Source organism: Euprymna scolopes, chromosome 18 (genome assembly GCF_053919585.1).
Source record: "Euprymna scolopes isolate OS-2025 chromosome 18, ASM5391958v1, whole genome shotgun sequence".
Classification (NCBI taxonomy): domain Eukaryota; kingdom Metazoa; phylum Mollusca; class Cephalopoda; order Sepiida; family Sepiolidae; genus Euprymna; species Euprymna scolopes.
The window spans coordinates 107,892,409-107,915,135 of record NC_136499.1 but is presented as its reverse complement, the minus strand read 5'-3'; the positions used below and the strand labels follow the sequence as shown (position 1 = coordinate 107,915,135).

The 22,727-nt window shown below is 33.3% G+C and overlaps 1 protein-coding gene across 1 annotated transcript; it reads left to right on the top strand.

Moving 5' to 3' along the window:
* The first annotated feature begins 3,262 nt into the window (after window positions 1-3,262).
* LOC145297747 (YEATS domain-containing protein 4-like) lies at window positions 3,263-22,136 on the top strand. The gene is made up of 7 exons (XM_080143977.1): window positions 3,263-3,457; window positions 8,334-8,453; window positions 13,217-13,283; window positions 14,491-14,585; window positions 17,685-17,777; window positions 19,087-19,174; window positions 21,684-22,136. Exons 1-7 carry the CDS (start codon window positions 3,419-3,421, stop codon window positions 22,103-22,105), a joined length of 924 nt encoding a protein of 307 aa, XP_080000103.1. The 5' UTR covers window positions 3,263-3,418; the 3' UTR covers window positions 22,106-22,136.
* Window positions 22,137-22,727: the final 591 nt, after the last annotated feature.

The window sequence follows — 22,727 nt, the reverse complement described above, 5'->3', positions numbered from 1 at the left end:
GTGAAGCCGTAACAATTACCCATTAGTACGGCATCGAGAGGCCCCACCAGAAACTACTGTATGGTCCAGAATCCATTCACCAAATGGAAATACAGCAGCCTCAGTACTTTACACCGACTGATAGGCCAGCCTCCTTGGTGGTTAATCCAAGGTTCGGGTCCATGACTATCAGGTGGATAACGTCAGCCCAGATGAAACGTTTACCTCCAGCACCCTTACTAGTGACATGGCCACAAGAATAGACATAGAAACAGAAAATTGTCGACATCTCAGGCTACTGTTCACAAAGTGCTGCCGACCTGGAAAGCAGCTTTTTCTTCACTCTTTGTCAGGAAAATCACTCATTGGAAATGAGGACTGAGGGACAAGAAAGGAGAAGTGAGAGTTACTGGAGCTGTTGATAACACATCCACAGTGCATTATCTACTTGTTCTCTGTCAGCGTTCAACATTACTCGTTTTTCGAACTGAATAAACATTTTACATGAAATAAAAACACTAAAAGCTTACCCAGTTAGGTAGAAAAGTAACTTATCTTGCCTTTCATAACATTTATTTGTTATATACTAGCAGTTCAGCCTGGCTTTGCTTGGGCCCTATGTACTGTTCATAACTTTATGTGCAGATGTATATATTAAAAAGTTTGACTCGTGTCCAGATAAACTACATTAAAAATTTAAAGTGTTTAGACTCAAAATTGTTGGAGGAATGTGTTAGAGTCTGCAATAGTCAATTCTTTCAACTTTGACCTCTTGGCAGACAAATTTTCGGCTAAAAAATGATTAAAAAGCTTGTTGCTTATCTGAATACCCGTTATGTAAAATTTCAAATGTTTAGACCCAAAATTTGCTGAACAGTTTGCTAGAGACCGCAAAGGTCAAATCTTTTGAACTTTGACCCCTTGGCAGCCAAATTTTCGGCCCAAAACCGATTAAAATGCTTGCCCTATGTCTGAATACACTTTATGTAAAATTTCAAATGTTTAAACCAAAAATTGGCTAAGTAATTTGGTAGAGACTGCAGAGGTCAAATTTTTTAAAACTTTGACCCCAATTTTGACCCCTTAACATTTGTTTTGGGCTCAAATCAAATTAAAAATTTTGATTCATGTCCAAGTAAACTACATCTAAAATTTCAAGTGTTTAGACCCAAAATTGGCAGTGGAGTTTGGTAGAGTTTCAAAGATCAAATCGTTGAACTTTGACCCCTTGAGCTTGACAGCCAAATGTCTGGCCAGAAACCGATTAAAAAGATTTTCCCAAATCTCAATACCCCTTATGTCAAATCTGGAGTCTGTAGACTGAAAATTGACAGAGTAGTTTGGTAGGGAAATGTACACGCACAGACACACAGACAGACAATTTCACTTTTATAGATATATACATTTGTTTTTGACAACTTTTTCATACTGCTGTGTATAGTAATACAAACCTGTTTTTGTAAATAAGAGATGTTCTTTAAGTAAAAATAAGTAATTCGAAAATAATGCTGAAATCTATTTCATTTGGAATAATTTACGTGACTGAAATAGGAATTTTCCTTAAAACAGTATGAAAATTAACAAAGTAGATAAATGTTTTCGTCTGTTTATTGTTTATTAGTTGTGATATTCACAGAAAATTCATGTTTTGTGATTGTTTCTCCATTGTCACGCCCATATGAAATATTACTGTTAAAAAGAAAATAACAAGAAACCGTTATGAAAGATGTAGCAGTTAAATAACTATTTACTATAAGAGGATCAATGCCCGGTGCCGAAGTGATTTGGCCACACTGACCAATCGGGTGGCAGGGCGCATTGATTTGAGCTGTCCCCTTAAGGACCATTTTTAGCCCTTTGGGATCTCAGCTGCGATCGCTAGAGAAACGCCAGCAAGCAACCTATACAGACCTCTCTCACTCACTCCTCCCACTGCTACTTGTTGAGGACTGCAATCTGATGACAGACGACACCTAAAAATAGACATTTACATTTTCTTTCTTTCTCTCCAGTCTGAGATAGGGGAACCTGGGGCAAAATGAGATAGCGGGGTAAAACAAGACACCACAGATAACTGAAACAGAAAGAGAGAGAAAGCTCTTTCGTGAGACGTCTGATCAAGAGATCACGTGGTAACGCCTTGCCGCCAACGTCTACCATTGTTTTATTCAGCCCCGTACATCAAAAAGGGGTAAGTATTCAAAATTTATCTATTGTGATCTATTTTTATGGTTCTGTTGAAATGGTGTTCTTTCCGTAGCCTGTAAAGGGGACTGTAGGAAATGGGCACACTACGGCTGTGCCGATCTAGACGAATGCAACAAGACCCCAATCTTCATTTGTGAGCTCTGTGAAGACTGACTTATTCGGACCAAGATCCGTCTCGTTTTGACCCATGCTTGGGGCAAAATGGGACAATACAGTTAGCTGAATAAATCATCTGTATTTCTTTGGAAAATAATTTATCTTTTTTTTTTTTGTTGCGGCATTGTTTTCGAATACTTTGAATGTTCAGTACACAGAATATGGTTTATATGTCAATGCTAGCTTTGACTCGACAGTTCTTTTTCCCTTAAGTATCTCGTTTTGACCCAGGTTCTCCTACAATCTCGCCTTTTCTAAATAAACCCTTTATTATTGTTCTGTTAAAAGCAATGTCGTTTGGCCTTGTGTTTATTTAAGTAATTAGTAGGAGAGAAATGCACAACATTTCCCTCCTATAAATACTTAACTAATGACAAAAAAATATCATTTTCACCTGCTAGCGTGTCGTCTTCATATTAGAAGAAAGGAGATAACCTTCTACTACAAGCTTTACTAAATGTAAATGCTATTTGGAGTTCGTGGAATAGTAAATTATTTATATTTATTTTTTTATTAAAATTCTACTCATTTTCCGTAATTTTTGGTGTACACCAATATTTTTCACTGATAAATGAATATATTCATTAAGTTTTCTTGTTATTTTATTTTGAATTGCCATATTTATCTAGAGTATTTAATTGAGGCGTTATTTTTTTTTCTATAAAAAAATTAAAAACAAACGGAAAAGAATTCGTTTAACGTCCTCCTCTACTTAAGTGACCAACTGCATGCGTTTAATACTATCAACTCTTCTACTCTCTAAACCATTTTACTTTTTATTTATATGAATAATTTTAAACATAATTAATTATAATTTAACTATTGTATTTCAATAAATTAGAATTTTCAATTAGAATTATACGAGTGAATGATAATTTCCTAAAAACGTATCTTTATCAGCGAATTTGATTTATTCGAAGTCGTAGAGAGTATAAAGAAAATGGCGCTTTCCATTGGCTTGTTTGAGTGAATTTCCCGGTTCTGTTTATACAACAAAGGCGGTATTTTCTTTTATTAATTTTTTTTTAAAGTGTTTTTAAACTTATGAAATTGATTATTCCTTATTATTATTGCGATGGGGGACTTCGGACCGGATGCCGGCGGTAGAGTTAAGGTAAGGTTGACAAAAATGGGGGAAAAAAAAAAATAAAAATTTGTTTAGAAATGTTTTGATGTTAAAAAATTTAAATATCAATATTTTGTTATTTTGATGAATGAATGCATTTTAAAAAAAATGGTTTTAAAAAGAGAATGTCACTTCCCATCTACCGGGGGGGGGTTGAAACACTATGTTTTGGAGTGAAATTAGATTTTAAGGTTCTGTCACTCACGTCGCGCACATTTTTTTTTTACCTGTGTGTTTATTTATTTATGAAAGAAAGAAAGAAAAGAAAAAAAAATAGGTACTTATGCAGTTAACGGACTGTGCTGTTTTCAGATAGGATTTTTAAGTTAAATTCTATTTTAGACTATCTTTTATTTGGGTATTATTATACAAACACCGTGACAGCGTTAGGTTTAGGGTTAGGGGTTAGGGTTAGGGTTAATTCGCTGTCACGGTGTTTGTATAGTTTTACCTTTATTTGTTACAAATTCTTAGTAAAAGAAAAAAAAAAAAAGGGGTCAATTTAAGTTAAAGTATCAACTAAAAACTTGCTTTTTAAAAAGTTGATTTTTAGGGATATTCGTATCTGTTTTTAACGAATATCAGATTTAAAATTGTCACCGAGAAGTAGTGGGTTTGTATTACTGTACACATAGATTCGAAAAAGTTGTCAAAAAACAAATATATAACAAATAAATATTATCAAAGGCCAGATAAGTTACTTTTCTACCAAACTGGATACATTTTTTTTGTTTTTATTCAATGCAACATGTTTATTCAGCTCGAAAAACATACAGTGTTTACCGATGTATTGGAAAATTCAAAATGGCGCCCGACACTCTCTTTAACATGGTAAGTTTGGGAAAAGGTGTTATAAATAATAAACTAGACAAAATACTATTAAAAAAGAACACCGAATATATGTCAACTTATGTCACGGTAACATATAATGAGCGAATTTCTAACAGTATTTTGTCTAGTTTATTATTTATAACATCTTTTCCTGAACTTACCGTGTTAAAGAGAGTGTCGGGCGCCATTTTGAATTTTCCAATACATCGGTAAACACTGTATGCTTTTCGAGCTGAATAAACATGTTACATTGAATAGAAACACGAAAAATATATCCAATTAGGTAGAAAAGTAACTTATCTTGCCTTTGATAACATTTACTTGTTATATATTTGTTTTTTGACAACTTTTTCGAATCTATGTGTACAGTAATACAAACCCTGAATGCATGTGCGCGAAAAAAACAAACATGGCCACCACCAGAAACAAATTCGGAATATGGGCGTCAGCAACCGTCGGGGAACTTTGCTTGAAGAAAGCTAAAGGACAAAATAAGAGAAGCGAGACTTTTTTTTTTTTTTTTACGTGGAGTCACCAATTATCAAGGCCAAGAAGCCACTCGGGGATATTGGTTATTGCGTGTACAGTAACCAATTGGATAGTATCGTAATTATTAGTATTGGATATTTGATAGTGTCTTACTTAAGGGAGCGATTTGTCAGGAATTTGTTTATGTTGGACTTGAAGACATCCAAGTTGTAGTCAAGTGGGAAACAGCCAAACGGAAGAGAGTTCCACAGTCGTGCAGTCGTGCACTTCTAAGCAAGAAGCTCTGCTCATGGAATCTACATTTTGATTTAGGCACAGATAAAGAATGGGGAAAATTAATGACAGTAGTTTCAGCTAGACAGGTGTTTTTTGTGAAAGATTGGCGAGGGGGGGACCAGAGCTTGGAGCTCAGACGAGCACTTGCCATGGAAATAACGATAAAACAAAGACAGGCTTGCAACCTCTCTTCTGTGGGAGAGGCTGCAGGGAAGAGAAAAGGGCATCCCCCACTAAGCCACAAAATCTATTTTGTATTCTGTCAAGGCAGGATAGGCTATTTTAGCAGCTCCTGCTCAGATGTGGCAGCAGTACTCCATCCTTGGACGTACTTGGCTTTTATACAGATAGAGAATTGCATCAGTAGTGAGATATCTTCTGGAGCGGTAGAAGGATCCCACCATTTAAGCAGTGTCCTTGGCAACAGATCTGATGTACGTGTTCCATTTCAGATCAGGAGTAAAGATCAAACCCAGAAGCTTGTCAAAACATGGAACCTCCCCAAGATGAAAGCCATCCATTTCAATTGATTCCAGATGGGGATCAGGGCGTTGATGATCTAAAGATAGATGCTTAGTTTTAGATGCATTAAAAGTAACCAGCCACATCTTCCCCCACTGTACCACGTGCTCAAGATCAGAGGAGAGAGAATCAGAGAGAACTTTGTCATTTACGGCCTTTGATGTGTTGCCATAGATGGTCGTGTTATCAGCATAGATGTCAACGAATGATTTAAGTATGTGTTTTGGGAGATAATTGATGTAGATCAGGAAGAGAGTTGGGCCCAGGGTGGAACCCTGAGGAATTCCAGCATTAATACTATGGGCCTCTGATTTCTGCCCATCAACCACTACTCTTATGAACCTATCGGAGAGAAATGATTTAATAATTGAGAAAACATTTCCAGTGATACCGTAGCTGGAAATCTTGTGAAGTAGGCCCTTATGCCATGCCTAATCGAAGGCCTTTGATATGTCAAGAGCAATTGCTCTGGAAAGGAAGCCTTTGTCAAGAGATTCACTAATCCTATGAGATATAACCTGCTGTAGATCTTGCGGAGCGGAAATCATATTGCATGCCACTAAGAAGGTTATTTTTGCTGAGTTGGTTGACGACTACTTTATTTAATATGGATTCCAACAACTTACTCATGACACACAGGAGACTTATTGGTCTGTACTGAGAGGGAGATGACTTTTCGCCTGAATTCCTAAATACAGGGCATACGGATGAGGTTTTTCTCATCAGTATTTGAGTTATGCGGTTGCTGAAAGTAGACCCAAGATCCACTATCTACTCTTTTTATGTGACAGTTTTAGATCTGATGACCTTAGAGGAAGATTAAAACTGGACAGTATAGGTAATGTGTGCAAAAGAGCTGACTTTAATTATGTGGTCATGTTGAAAGAATAGATGGGAGTTCTTAGGTTAGTAAGTGTAGGGTCAGCTTACAAGGGTAGCCAAGCATTTGAGAACTATAACTTACCTGGAGTATTTAGCAGAGAAGCCAACAATGAAGAAAAGGGCCAAAAATTCAAATACATTACAAATAAAATGTTACCAAATGCAAGGTAAATTACTCTTCTACATACCTGGATAAGTTATGTGTATTTAACAGAATTCTAAGCATTTAATCAGTCCAAAAGACGAGCAGTGTTGAATAGGTAAGTTAAATAGGCAATGAAGATGGCCGACGAAAGCATGCTGTCTTCGGAGAGTCGATAATAGTTCAAAAATAGAAAAATTAGCAAAATACTGATAGAAATTCACCAAATAAATTTTACTGTGACACTTTTTGACACTTATATGGTGGATTTCTATCAGTATTTTGTTAATTTTTCCATTTTTAAACTATTATCGACTCTCCGAAGACAGTATGCTTTCGTCGGCCATCTTGATTGCCCATTTAACTTACTGACTTGACACTACTTGTCTTTTGAACTGTTTAAACACTTAGAATTCCGTTAAAATACACAAAACTTATCCAGGTAGAAGAGTAATTTATCTTGCGTTTGGTAACATTTTATTTGTAATGCATTTGAATTTTTGGCCCTTTTCTTTGTTGTTGGCTTTTCTGCTAAATATCTCTTACCTGAATAGTGTGTGTGTGTGTGCTTTGTAAAAAAAAAAGTTGCTTGACAAAAAAAAAAAAGGGTGACACATAGTTGCTTTTGTACTTGACGATCATGTATGAGTAATGCAGACTCTCGCCGTTTCTATGCAGATGAGACGATACCGGGTGCATAAAAGAAACCGTGGAGAGAATGTGAGGTTGAGCTGGAACAAGGCGTGTCACGGAGACGGATACGTACAACAGACTGTTTAAGTGATTTAGAAAAAACCCGAGCAGAAAAAGATCACACAAAAGATATTGAAACAAACTTTCAAACTAGATAGAAGTTGGATAAATAAAACACTGGCCAGATATACAGGGTGGCCCACTATAAAGTAGTCCGATCCTATACTCTTTCTAACCATTTTTTTTTTCAGATTACGTAGCCCACTCAAAAGTAGCCCGATCTCTCTAAGCTTTCTCTTAACAACCAACTGACACCACAAGTCAAAATGCAATTCTTTTCTCAACAATATGGCGCTACATGCCACACGTCTCACAGATCATTGACACGAGTTCATGACATGTTTAGAACAATAAGCAAAGGGTTATGGCCACCACATTCCCCGGACTTGTCATCCTGTGATTTTTATCTTTGGGGTCCTTTAAAACAAAAAGTTTATGCAATCTAGACCAACTAAAAGAGAATGTTATCAACGCTATCAAGAAAATCACCAGAGAAGACCTGCAGGCAGTATCTGCAAACGTTGTTAAACATGCCCAGAAATGCATAGATGTCAACAGCACTTCCAACAGCTTTTATAACACTACAGATAATTTAAACAATAAAAGAATGTTCCTCTTCTTTACTACATTTTCTGGGCTACTTTTAAGTGGTTCACCCTATAGGTTAGGCTGGAAGTCAATTTCGTAAAGCCGCCCAACACATGACAATGTAAAACAGGCATTAAACTGAATATGATGATAATAAAATAAATATTCTTTAAATAAAGTTTAAAAAAAAATTATCTGCACTGATGCAATATAGATGTGACTGGAGACGACAAGGTCACTACATATAAACCTACCAACCTCTTGTTTTGTAATTAAGTTTTTTGGATTTCTTTTTTTCTTTTTTTTTCAGTTTATTGATTAGAAAAGGATTAAAAAATGGTAAAATTGTATTCAATGATTTGTCTTTTTTTTTTTATTCAGGGAATCACCATCATCAAACCAATTGTTTACGGCAACATTGCTCGATATTTTGGTAAGAAGAGAGAAGAAGATGGCCACACGCATCAATGGACTGTATATGTTAAATCCTTCAGGAATGAGGTAACTAAATATTTTCTAGAATCAAAATCATATGATAGATTTTGATCACACTTGGAATAAGGATTCTAGACATAAGGTTTAGTATTATATTTTGATTTTTGTTGGACGGCATAAAAGTGCTGCAAAACGATTCTACTTTGAGAAATTATTTTACCTATCCTGGGACGGGTATTCATCTAGTACATTCATATATTTATTTCTCAAATACAAGATGGACATAAAACACGATGCATAAAAGAAGCAGCAAACGTATTTACTAAAGGTAATTCTACGTAAATGTCCAGTGCATGAATTGCCACGGCAAACATTTAGAGAGAATGCATGAGTGATGTACAGTAATTATGACTTATTTTGATATTGTTGGGGAATATTCTGAGAATGATGCTGTGACCAGTAGAAAAGGATGTTGGTTGACTGTTTATCTCTGAATGATAGTTGTTACCAGCAATGGGACACTTGACAGCATGTTGGTTGTGAAAAATCATGTAGAGATAGGCTGAACATGTCTGACTAGCTTTAAGCCCAATACCAGAAAAAAAGAAAAGCATTATTAAGGATCTTTCACATGAATGGAGTGAGTTTTTTTTTTTTTTTTTTTTTTTTGTATTTCTTTACTCAGTAATAATTCAGGGGAGATAACTTTCATATGGTTCAAGAGAAATAACTTTTGAACACATGGAGTTGACACATAGGTCACTGTTTGGAGACCGTTAAAATCACATGGCAGCCAAAAGTTTATTACCTTGCATTCTTCTGTTAGGTTAAACATCAAAGTTAAAAAAAAGCAAATAAGGAATGCTTCCTCAAAGCTGATTTTTCTTTTTAGGTGTTTATTTAAAAATGTCTCCATGTTAATAAACTGTCAAAGCAGATTATTTAAAAAAAAAAAAAAAAATGAATCCTAGTGAAATGTTGATTTCTAATAACTAGGGCTATGACAACAGCATATTCTTTTAATTGTTTGGACTTTCGAGTATGTATCTGACACAGTTCGACAACCGAGAACTACATCACTCTATATAAAAGGGTATAAGATATCAACAGATACACATTTGAGTCAAAACAATGAAAAGAATATGCTGTTGTCCTAACCCAACTAATAACATGGCACAGCAATAAAAAATGACAGAATCAAAGCTTGATTTGGCAGCTTAAATGCTATTTAGGTTCAACTTTCAAAATCTGGCCAACATAATTTTGTGTAACAAATATTCTACAGCATTCATTGTGTCGCACATCCCAACCATGTACAAGAAATCCATAATAGTGTAACAACCAATTATTGCCTTTAATACCATTTTTGCATCACATTGACACACCGGTTCTCATTAGGTCACCAAAGTTAAGCAATATTGAGCCTTATCAGTATAGGATGAGGGTGGTTCAGCTGGGTTTTTATTCCTCAGCACCAAAGCCAACAGAGTTTAGGCTATTTTTGAAATGGCTTTTTCTCTGTTGAATGCGGTATGCCTCTGCTTTCTGTGCAGTTCTAGGAGGTTCATCCTTTGAGAAGTGATTACTTTATTGCTAATCTATTGGGGAATGTTGATAAGGCTGCCTAAGAATTTTTTTTACAGGCGAGAGTGCTTAATCCTCTACAGTACTGGCTCTTCAATCCTATTTTCTAACCCTTGTATCACATCATCCCATCATGGGAATGCCAGACATTGTATGTGGGAGAATGATGACCTCTCCCTGTAAAGATATACATGCGACTGAGGTTTGATAAAAGAATAGACGTCCGTGAACACTAAAAGAATACTAGTAGGTCGCCCGATATTGCCCGGTCGTAAAATATGCTTAAATATGATGTTTTAATTCATGCAGATTATGTATTTATTATTATAGAGAAAATTCTCTGTTGATTATTATATTGTACCTAATATGTAGTAGTGAGATCCAAACTAAAAAAATATGACTTGGGTGTCATTAACTGGAATCGAAACCAAAACCCACAACTCTCCACCATTATTCCTGAGTCTCTGAGCAATGCCCATAGGCATATATATATATATATATATATATATATATATATATATATATATATATTTAGTAATGTGATTGATAATTTAAAATTCAAATTAGAATTAAAAATTGAAAATCTGTTTCATAAGAAGAAACAATAACAAAGTCAATAATTTGTACGATTGTTTCGGAAACAATGTTTTTATTGTGATAGACATTAAGCCACGGACAATAATTTTGACATATAGTTTTTTTTAAACAATAATTTTGACATATAGTCTTTTTTAAAACAATAATTTTGACATATAGTTTTTTTTAAAACAATAATTTTGACATATATTTTTTTTAAAACATCAGCAAAAGTATTGGGTGGGTTTTTTTTATATGTAAAAGACACCATAAATAAACCTAGCAATTTTTAAGTAAGGCAGATGTATCTTTTAATTGTTCGCCTTTTGAAAACCGTAATTATCATCAAAGCATACATTTCATACATTTATAAGCTACAATCAACATCCAAATGAATGCTTTGACGATAATTACGGTTTTCAAAAAGCGAACAATTAAAAGATACATCTGCCTTACTTAAAAAATTGCTAGGTTTATTTATGGTGTCTTTTACATATATAAAAAACCCCACCTAATACTTTTGCTGATGAGGAGACTTTGTTTAAAAAAAACTATATGTCAAAATTATTGTTCGTGGATTAATGTCTATCACAATAAAAACATCGTTTCTGAAACGATCGTACAAATTATTGACTTTGTTATTGTTTCTTCTTATGAAACAGATTTTTAATTTTTAATTCTAATTTGAATTTTAAATTATCAATCACATTACTAAATATTAAAGTAGCTCTAGTATATTTGCCTATCGAGCTTATTATATATCTGAATTACAACGAGCACTGTTCTTTTCTTGTATTTTAATTAAATTAGTAATTTTACTATCACATTAAAATACACTCTGCTCTTTAGACTACTGTTCTAATCCCCTTTAAATTTTATATATATATATATATATATATATATATATATATATATATATATATATATATTCACCTGTCATCCCTATTTTAAAAGATGGAATCGGCCAATCGTCAAAGACAAGATGCAAGCAAGCATATGACATATAGGGGATTTGGACCTGTGGAACAAATTTGATTTGTTTTTTAACCAGTAAAAATAACTGTTAAGGGGTAAAAATTTTAAGAAATTGGAACTTGGCAGGTGTAAGTCGACTGTTATTTTTACACCTGCGCAAATATACATTCATATTGTTAACGTTATTTTTTTAAAGTTTTTTTATATATATAAATTTAGGTCAAACTGTAACAAATAATGTTTTGGATTAGATTCTAGCTGATGGCACCCGAGTCATTTTTTTTTTAATTTTTAAAATCACTACTATATATCGGGTACAATATAATAATCAATAGAGAATTAGCTCTATAATAATAAATATGAAATCTGCATAAAGTAAAATATCATATTTAAGCATATTTTATGACTGAGCAATGTACGACGGTGTACTAGTTTATGTATATTTCTGTCTTTTTATATAAAGCCACCTCTTTTCTGTGGCATTTAAAAATCTACCCCTCTATTTATACGTGTGATTATATATAATCTGCTGCTACCAGATTAAGCTGTTTAAAATAATGACTTCTTGATTTAAATGCACCAAACATTGATGTGATTTGTTTTTTTTTTTTAAATTTTCTTTTGCAAAATTTAACCATGTTTTGCAAAACCCAAAACAATTTTCATCTACAAAACACAATGAATAAATATTTGAACATATAAAGAACTTACAGCATAAAAGCTCTTGCCAAACTGATTGAACCCGAAAAGGGTTGATATGCTGTAAAACAAAACAAGAATAGACATAAAAAATAAACTTTTATATAAAGTTAGGTATATGTCAATGTGTATATGTATTCTATGGATGGAAAAACACAAAAGCGAAAAACAAATTTAACACAGATAAATCATCAAAAATGTGAGTTTTGCTGTTTCATTTTGTCTTTTTTTTTTTTTTTTTTTTACACAGTGGTCACCACTTATCAAGGCCCGGAAGCCGCTCAAGGATAAGGGTTATTGCAAGTACATTACGTTAGTGTGGAGATTTGATGAAGTGTTTACTTAAGGGAGTGGTTCATTAGGAATTTGTTAACGTTGGACTTGAACACATCCAAGTTGTAGTCAGGTGGGAAGCAGGCAGACTGAACAGAGTTCCACAGGCGTGCAGTTCTAAGAAAGAAGCTTTGTTCATGGAATCCACGTTTTGATTTAGGCACAGATAAAGAGTGGGAGAAATTTTTCACAGTGGATTCGGCTAGACGGGTGTTTTTCGTGAAAGATTGGCGAGGGGGGACCAGAGATTGACGAGCACCTCCCATGGAAATAACGATAAAACAAGGATAGGCTCGCAACGTCTCTTCTGTGGGAGAGAGGTTGCAGGGTAGAGAAAGGGGCATCCCCCACTAAGCCACAAAGTCTATTTTGTACTCTGTCAAGGCAGGATAAGCTGTTTTTAGCAGCTCCTGCCCAGATATGGCAGCAGTATTCAATCCTGCCTCCACAGCATCTCATCGTATTTTATCCTCATATTCTATGCATAGGATTAATCACTAAAGTAGTAAACACATATTCTGAATTATGGAATGTATATTTTAGACAACAAGGTGATTAACTAGGGCACATTTTTTTATTTATTTATTGTAAGTTTGAGAAATAATGTTTTAAAATAAGTGCATACAAATAATTCTATTTAATTTTCATTGTTTTCATTCCAGGATATGTCGAGTTATGTAAAAAAAGTTCATTTCAAATTACATGAAAGTTATCCAAACCAAAACAGAGGTAAGTAAGTTAGAGTGTCAGATAAAAACTCTTTTATTGTTCGAAAAAGATTTTTTTTTTAAGTTTTTATTATAACGGTGCGGTGAGTGAGAAGGAAATCTCCTCCAAAAGGATCCCATGAATAAGGGAATCCTCAAAAAGGATCCCATGAAGAAAAAAGAATAAATATGGAATAGTTTTTACAATAAAATTGCTCTAGTTTTATTTTTGGTGTGTGACTGAGGATCTGTTTGCTATGTGTAGATGAGAAACTTCTTTTTCTTTAATTTTTGATGCTTATTTTCCCTTTGGATTTCTGATACAGACGGTTTTTTTTATTATGGCAATCGCTCCAGACAAGGCATAAAACCACTTGATGTAAGGAGCTAAAAAAATATACTATTTCAAGGTAAAAACAAACTAGACAATAATAAGTGTTAGATGCATAGATTCTAATCCAGAAAACAGAGGTTATTTTGGAATTCATTGCTAAGATTATATTGTAAGTCATATTGTAAAAATTGAATGAAGCCTTCCAAACAGAAACAATGTGCTTGCCTTGCTTGTAATGTAATGTAATACTAAGATATTAAATTGGTTTAGAATTTTTATTTTTCAATAAAATGAATCAATAGTAATGAGTAATTAATAACTTAATATGACTGTTTTGGTGCTTATTTAAAATTATGCTTTAAAATCAAAAATTAAAAAAAAAATACTTGTATGTGCTCGTCAATGAATGAAGATTTCATATTCAAAAAATCACGTAAATTAATCGAGTAGTTTTTAAAATTTTCTTTTAATTAAAAAAAAAAACAAAAACGAAGGATTTTATGACTAAGCAAGAAGTAGGATTTTTGGTCAGCCAAGTGTTTTGATCCAGCATAAATAAGAGAAAGACAACTGAATTTGAAATATTGAGATCAAAATCAGCCTTATAATGGATACATTTAGTCTTAAAATCACTAAAAATCATAAATTTTTATTTTCTTAGTTAAACAAAAACCTACTTGATCAATTTACCTGATTTTTGGAATATGATGTCTTCATTCGCTGATGAATACGTATATCATAAAGATTTGTCTGCATTTTTTTTTTTTTAATAAGTGTAATTCTAAGTTAGCACCACTTTTTTTACCCCCCCCTCTACTACAAACCTTGTAAAAAAAATTTTTTATTTATTTTTTTTTAAATAAAATTTACTTTCTTGCTTTTTATTATATTACAGTTGTTGCAAAACCTCCATACGAAGTGACCGAAACTGGTTGGGGAGAGTTTGAGGTTGTCATAAAAATTTACTTTAATGACAGCAATGAACGTCCGGTAAGACAGGAAAATGATTATTTATATATATAAGAAAGAAAGAAAAGAAAAGAAAGAGGGGAAAAAAGGGAAAAAGAAAGAAAAGGAAAAAGAGAAAAAAAATGTATATATGCATAAATATTTTTAACCTTTATATATATTTAATTTTCAATAAATAAGAATGTAAATATACAAAATACTAATCATTGTGGGGGTGATAAGTAGTCAAACGGATTAATCCTAATCTTAAAAATACAAGACTGGTAAATTAAAAAATATATCCATTTTGAATTTGGAAACAGATGAATCTCACAGGTAAGAAATTCATTTTTATAACATGAATAGGTTAGATGAAGTAATTAAGAATAGGAAACTAGATCTAATATTTGTAACATGTTTATTTTCCTAAGATTAAAGGAGGTGGTGTTTGATCAACACTGCTGGGGAGCTATGATGTAATATACTGTTTTGTTTTTAAATCCCTGAAACAGTGTTTCATGGTAAACAACTGATGATCCCTTAAAAAATAAATTATTACTGGTACTATAGTGAATTTGAGAGAGCAAGTTGATGCAGTGATTGCAGGTGATTGAATGATTTACTGACTAAATAATTTTCTAACGAATGAAGGGGAAAAAAAAAATTTTTTTTTTTTTTTTTTTTTTTATAGTTTTAAACTTCCAAGACTATATATATATATATATATATATATATATATATATATATACATACCTGCTGTAAAGAAGGTGGGTTTCCACTATCAAGCTAAAAAAACTACTCACATCTGAGAGCATCCTGTACCTCTACAAGGCCGCCATTTGCCCATGCATGGAGTATTGCTGCCACATTTGAGCTGATTAATCTACCACTATCCTCTCCCTCTTGAATAGGGTCCAAAAAAGAGTTGTCAATCTAATAGTTCCCACTTTGTCAACTAAGCATCAACCCCTGTCCCATCACCGCAATGCTGCATCTCTGTGCTGGTTTTACAAACATTTTAATGGAATGTGTCCGGATAAACTCGGTTCACTTGTTGTACCTCCTCAACGTACATATCCCCGACAAACCCACTTAGCAATAATATCTCACCCCTTCACTGTTGTTGTCCCTAAATGCCAGAAAGCTTTCTATTCTAGTAGTGTCTTCTCTCGAACAGCTAAACTTTGGAATTCCCTTCCTGCTACCTGCTTCCTTGGTTATACTGATATGCAGAAGTTTAAATGTAGCATAAACCAACATCTTGTTAATCTTTCCTAGGCATGGTCCCAAATAGTAGCTCCTTTGGTCCAAGTGGCGATATGCCTTGTTAGGGGTGAACGTGAGTAAAAAAAAAAAAAAGAAAAAAGTAATCTTTAACTCAGTAGTATTTAACCCCTAGGCCACTATCAATTAACATGAGAAAGAGAATTTAAACTGTATATTATGGCAAATCAGCAGACGTGTATAATTAAGCTTAGTTGTAAACTGTTTAACAGTAGCATCCGGAACCTTGCTTTATGCATTGATTTTTCTTCTTTTTTTTTTACATGGAGGTCACCACTTATCAAGGCCCAGAAGCCACTCGGGGAGAAGGGTTATTGCATGTACAGTAATCAATGAGATAGTATTGTAGTAATCATTAGTATTGGATATTTGATAGGGTGTCTTACTTAAGAGAGCGGTTTGTCAGAAATTTGTTTATGTTTGACTTGAAGACATCCAAGTTGTAGTCAGGTGGAAAACAGGCAAACGGAAGAGAGTTCCACAGTCGTGCACTTCTAAGAAAGAAGCTCTGCTCATGGAATCTAAGTTTTGATTTAGGCACAGATAAAGAGTGGGGAAAATTAATGATTTTATAACTTATAAATTCTGCTAGAGGCCCAATTCTTGTTGATGGGGGTGATAGCAATATTTTTTCATTTAAATATTTTTTTTTTCCCCTTACAGACACTAGCGTTTCATGCTTATGCAATCTTAAATGTAGAAAATGATTTGAATGCTGTTGCAAGATTTGGTATTTAACCCCTAGGCCACCATCCATTAACACGAGAAAAAAGAGTATTCAAATCCTATAATTCTTAAAATAAGTAAATAAACCTTGTTGCTAAAAAAAGCAGAAATGTATTCACATTTATAAGTGGTAATAGTATAAAAAAAATCTCCAGTATTAAAGCGAGATTCAGTAGCTTAGTCTGTATGGGTGTTGGGTTTCAGATCAAATCGTCTCATGGCCATGTTGAGGAGCTGTGAAGGCAGTTAAACGCACTTGCATTGTGGAAAATATTTAGACGTTCGTATAGGTGGAATATGACAGTATAAAATAAGCAATTCAATTCTCAACCTCTGTTGAAAAGTAAATAAACCTTGTCTCTATCATCCAAACAATAAACCTAAATAATCCAAAAAAGGTTGATATGCTGTAAAAAAAAAAAAAACCTAAAGAAAATAACTAAACCAAACACTGTGGATCAATATTTGAAGATATAAACAACTTTAAGCAGAAAACTTTTACCCAAACTACCAGATTTAGCATTAAATAACCTGAAAAAGATTGATATACCTAAAAACAAAACAAAACAACAGGTCTCTATATTGCGAGTGATTTTTCAAAATGGCGACTAGAAATAATGAAACGCTTATCTTTTGGCGATTGTATTTCTTTTACCGACACTCTTGAAAAGCTCACTACTGAGTGAAAAATATCTTTTCAACTTTTTTTTTATAATAAAACGAGCAAAGTCAAATTATTTAAAGAATAAAAAGTTTCACAAAACAATATACTTTGTTTTTTAACAAAGGCTGTTTAAAAAACATCTGAGGAAATATGAATGTTTATAACTTCAAGTATCAACATAAAATTCAGTGTATATTTAGAATTACACTTATTAAAAAAATACAAAAATATCTTTATGATGTACATACTTGTCACAGAATGAAGATGTCATATTCTAAAAATCACGTGAGTTTAGTTTGGCTAGTTATTTTTCTATTTGGCTAGTAAACGAAAATACTTAGTTGTCAAAGGTTAACTAAAGATAAATTTGTCTGCAGAGCCCTGACCAAACTAACCAAACTCCATGCATAAATACTTCAAAATAAATTTTTTTTATCTAAAATAAAATTAATATTTATTTTTTTAAGGTGACGCTTTATCATTTGCTGAAACTTTTCCAAAGTGAAACGGACATAATGCTCGGAAAAAAATCGCTAGTCTCAGAATTTTACGACGAATTGGTGAGTTGACTTTTCAGTATTTCTGTAACCTTTTTAATAACAATAATAAATCTTTATCCGTGCATGTGCAGGTGGTCTTTTTATAGGTACGTGTGCGGATGATCTTTATATAGGTACGTGTACAGGTGCTCTTTTTATAGGTGTATGGGCAGGTGTTCTTTTCGTGGGTACGTGTGTGGGTGTTCTTTTCGTGGGTACGTGTGCGGGGTTTTTTTTTTCGTGAGTACGTGTGCAGGTGCTTATTTTTTCGTGGTACGTGTACGGGTGTTTTTTTTTTTTTTCGTGGGCACGTGTACGGGCGGTCTTTTTGTGGGTACGTGTGCAGGTGATATTCTCGTGGTTAGATCTGTGCGTTTTTTTTTTTTTTTTTTTTGCTTTCTGCATCGTCAACTGTTTCACTTCGTCAGTTGCCCTCTTGTCAAAATTCCCACTAACATAATCATCACCAACATTGGGTCACTAATATGTAATATTTGCATTGTATATTAGCAGTAATGATATGTAATATTGATATTAGTATGTATTAGTGTTGGGACGATTAATCGGAATCAGAAAAAATCAGAACTTTTTCGGGTATCAGAATCTGAAAAATCTGTGCCTTTTTTCTGATGTCAAAAATGATTCCTTTAACTGTCTTTTTTTATGTTTGTAGCTAGTAGTGCTTTTTTTTTTGTGAAAGTTTGGCATGGTGAAATGATAGATTAGAGTTCAGTCGAGCACTTGCCATGAAAATAACAATAGAATATTTATGCAGGAGCCAAACCATAGGGAAGCAGATGTTGATTAACTTGTCTTTGTAATCTAATATATAAAAGTCTATCTGTCTGTCCGTCTCCATATTTTCAAACTCTATCTACTCCGAAACTAAAAGTTGCAGAGCGTCGCTAAGGGTCTAAAATGATTGGATTTTTTATGACCGTTCTTTTATGGGTCTTTTAGCCGGTTAAAATAGTTTTTAAGAGGTCAAAAATGGGTCAAAACTAAAAAATATCATTTTGTACATTCATCTTAGTTTATTTTTAATTTTTAATCAGTTCATATGCGTTTCACGTTGGTACAGTGGTAATGTCACCAGATTTGAATGCTACAGTTTTGGTTTCGATTCTAGCTGACGGCACCTAAATACTTTTTTTTTTTACTTCAGAAATCACGACTCTATAATAATAATATATACAAAATCTGGACAAATTAAAATATCATATTTAAGCGGATTTTATGCCCGAGCAAAGTCAGGTGCCTCCGTCGCTAATACTAGATACAAGATGATGATCATAATCAATTTTTTTTTTTTTGTTTCCATCATTTCCAGATGTTCCAGGATCCAACACAAGTTATGCAGCAAATGTTAACGAACGTCCGTCCAATCATGATGGGCACTTACCGACATGAAACCGATTGTAAGTCAAGTCGCTTGCTTTTTTTTTTTTTTTTTTTTTCTGTTATTCATCTCCTCTTTCGTTCTGGAAATTTTGGCACTTATACGAATACAGGCACAGGGGAAAATTGAGGCTGCAAATAAAACTCTTTGATATGCTTAGGTATCAGGCAAAAATAGGTATTTACGTCAAAATTTAGGAAAAATTATTTAGAATTTTAATCTATTATATTATCTTATGTCTGTATTTGTATGTTCAACTAAAATTCAAAAACTAAAAAACAAAGAACCATAAAGTATATATCTATAAAAAAGAGTATGTGTGTGTGTGAGGACACTTCTCAACCTATATACTCAACAAATTTTTGATCTAGACTTGAAATTTAGTAATAGGGTATTCAGACATATAGAAAACTTTTTAATCGGTTTACATCTGGAAAAAAGGGCTGCTAAGGGTCAAAATTAAAAATTGGTACGTGGGCGTCATTGGATTTTTATCTGTTTGCTAACTGTTTCATGAATGCGCATGCACGAATTGTTCACATGACCGAATCCTTATGTTAAGAATAGGTAGGTTTTAAAACACTTTTTAAAGCCTATGTCAAGCTGGCCTAATGGTTATCGTACTTGATTCACTGTCTTTAGGTTTTGATTTTGATCTGAGCTCGATTATTTTCTTTCTTTTTTTTTTTTTTTTTTTAAACTTACAAGAAGTTAATTGTTTAGAAAAAACATAATACTCACATGCATACGTCTCAGTTTCTGTATGAATTAAAATATAATATTTGCGTGTATTTTATAACTGGGCAGCCTGCTAGTTATCTTATGTGTGTGTTTGTATGTTGAGCTAGAAGTCAAAAACTAAAAAACAAAGACTCACAAAGTTCATTTTTGATCAGCCTTACCTTAGATGAATAAAATTTTGTATAATAAAGACAATTCTCTATCGATTCTTATATTAAACATAATATATACATGATTTAGGTGCCATCAGCTAGAATCAAACCAAAACATACAACTCTTCACCCTTATTCCTTCGCCTCTGAGCCATGTCCATACATGTATATATATATAGTAGCCTGGCAAGGCCACAGGGGAGACAACAAGCAAAAAAATCCAAAGCAAAATTCATCCCAAAACAGAAAAACTAAAGCTGGCTTGCTAGAACACTATATATATATATATATATATATATATATATATATATATAAATGTTTGCAAATTTGGGCATATTTTATTGGTTTGAAAATATAGGTTCTTTTTAACCAATTGTCATAAAATTTAAAAATTTGAACTATAGAATAGTATTATAATCTTCTAAAAGCCTGCAAATTTTCATGTACTTTCGACCCATAGAACCAAAGATATGAGCATTTCAATATTCAATTTGATTACGAGTATAGATATATATCCACTTATAGATATACCACTTTTTTGGGCAATTTTAAAATTTTAGATCTAGGCAACTACTGATCAGAATTTAACAAATAAAGGCTCATTGGAAAGCTAATGACTTGAATTGTGTAATGGGCTATGTGACATTTGCCCTTAAAGTCGCACATTACTGTTTCAAGAATTTGGAGATCACTTTTCTATATTAATCTAATATAAAATGAGCACCCTTTTATGGCCACCTTGGCTATAAAATGGATGTTCATTTTACATTAAATAAATATAGAAAAGTGATCCCCCACTTTATAATTTCTTTATATCTTGGAAACTACACGACTTAGTATATCTAATTTAATAACTTTTCTTTTTCTTCTCTACAAAACGGAAAGAGTTAAAAATTAGTTTCGTTTCTTTTTTCTTCACCAAATCAACGTTTCCCATATAACAAAAAATGCCAGGTTTACTTGTGAGACCTATCTTTCATTAATCCGTTAGAAACACCTCAATTAACCTTCGTGACCCACTTTTGTTTTTACCAGCTGATTTCTCAGCCAATGCTGGGAATTAGATCTTGGCCTGTTTCAATAATTATTCGTGAAAATCCATCAACAAGGTCAGTTGACTTCACCAGGGATACATGGTATCGCCACAATAGATACACCTCAGGTGATTAGCAATAAACTAACCCTTTCTCAAAGGGTGAAGAACTAAAGCCTGGTAAGGTGAACTTTCTAGAACTGTACAACCATATTTCAAACCAACAGAACAAGCAAACCTGCAAATCTGATTTTGGTGTGAAGTAAGCCCAGAGGGTTGAGTGCTGATTGGGTTTACAATTGTTTTTCTAAGTATATCTATAAGGTTTTGTGTAATTTCATTTTGGATAATATTACATGTGGTTTTTACTAATATAGTCCAACTGTCAATACTACTGCATATAGTTGTTACCGATGTAACCCAATTTTCAATATTACTACATATGGTTGTTACCAATGTAGCCCAACTGTCAGTACAACAAATTATATTCAGTGCAAAATTATTTGTTTTGTTCCAAATTTTCTATCATATGAAATAGTACTGCTTTGAAAGATTTGTAATATTCGATATTTTTAATCGTTTTAATTTTTTTTTCTTTTCAGTTGAAGAAAAACGTGAGAAGACTGTAAATAACATACTGAATGCAAAAAATAAGATCCGTTATGAAATTGCAGAGTTGAACGAACGGCTGAAACAGAGCAAGGAAGTCATTCAAAAATACAAAAATGAAATCTTGAAGATAGACGAGTCTGATGTTATGGTTGCGCCTCCGTCTTTGGGAATAATAACCTCACCAGTCACACCAGCACCATCTTTACCTGCCCCTATGACTCCTGTAGCTACTCCGATCCCAAGCTTAATATCTATCCCGACGCCAGTGGTGGATGGTGCTGCTACGACTCCAGCTACCATTCCGGCTACCATAGTCAGTGCGCTACCAGAAATTTCTACATCTATAACTTTATCAACAGCCGCAATTGGAAATCTTACGACACCAAACATTTTGCAAACCAGGGAAAGTTAATAAAACAGACCCTCCCTTCCTGACTTTCCAATTTTTCTCTTTGTTTTTACAATTCTAGATTGTAGTAAGTCGATATTTATGCTGAATTTTAAGAACTGAAAAAAACCCTGATATTTTTTTTTTTTTCTTTAGTTGCTAGAGATTATTATCATTTTTATTTTAAAAATTGTTTAATTTATATATATTTTTTTTTATTGGAGGAGAATATTTTACCATTGCAATTTATTTTTCTTTTTGCCGTACTCTAAATTTAAGGCCCACCTTGACGCATATATACAGTATGTGGCGCATACTTGTGTATCAGACAAGAATAAGTATCCTCACTGAAAATTAGGAAAAATTATCGAATAGAATTATTCAAAAAAAATAAAAATCAGTTTTACTTTATTTTGCCAATCCATATAGGAGTGGAAATCCTGTAAAACAGGGGGAGATAAATCAGTCTGTTATTTAACCAAGTAATAATGAACGGCGGGTTGACAAAATATAAAAACTTAAGATTTCCTTAAAATTTCTACCTAGTCATGACAAAATATTCCCAAGTTTAACGAGTGTATGAAGTGTCCGGAGAGAGAGGAGGAGGATGACTGCTTTTTCTGGTTGCCATTGGCGATCCCAAATT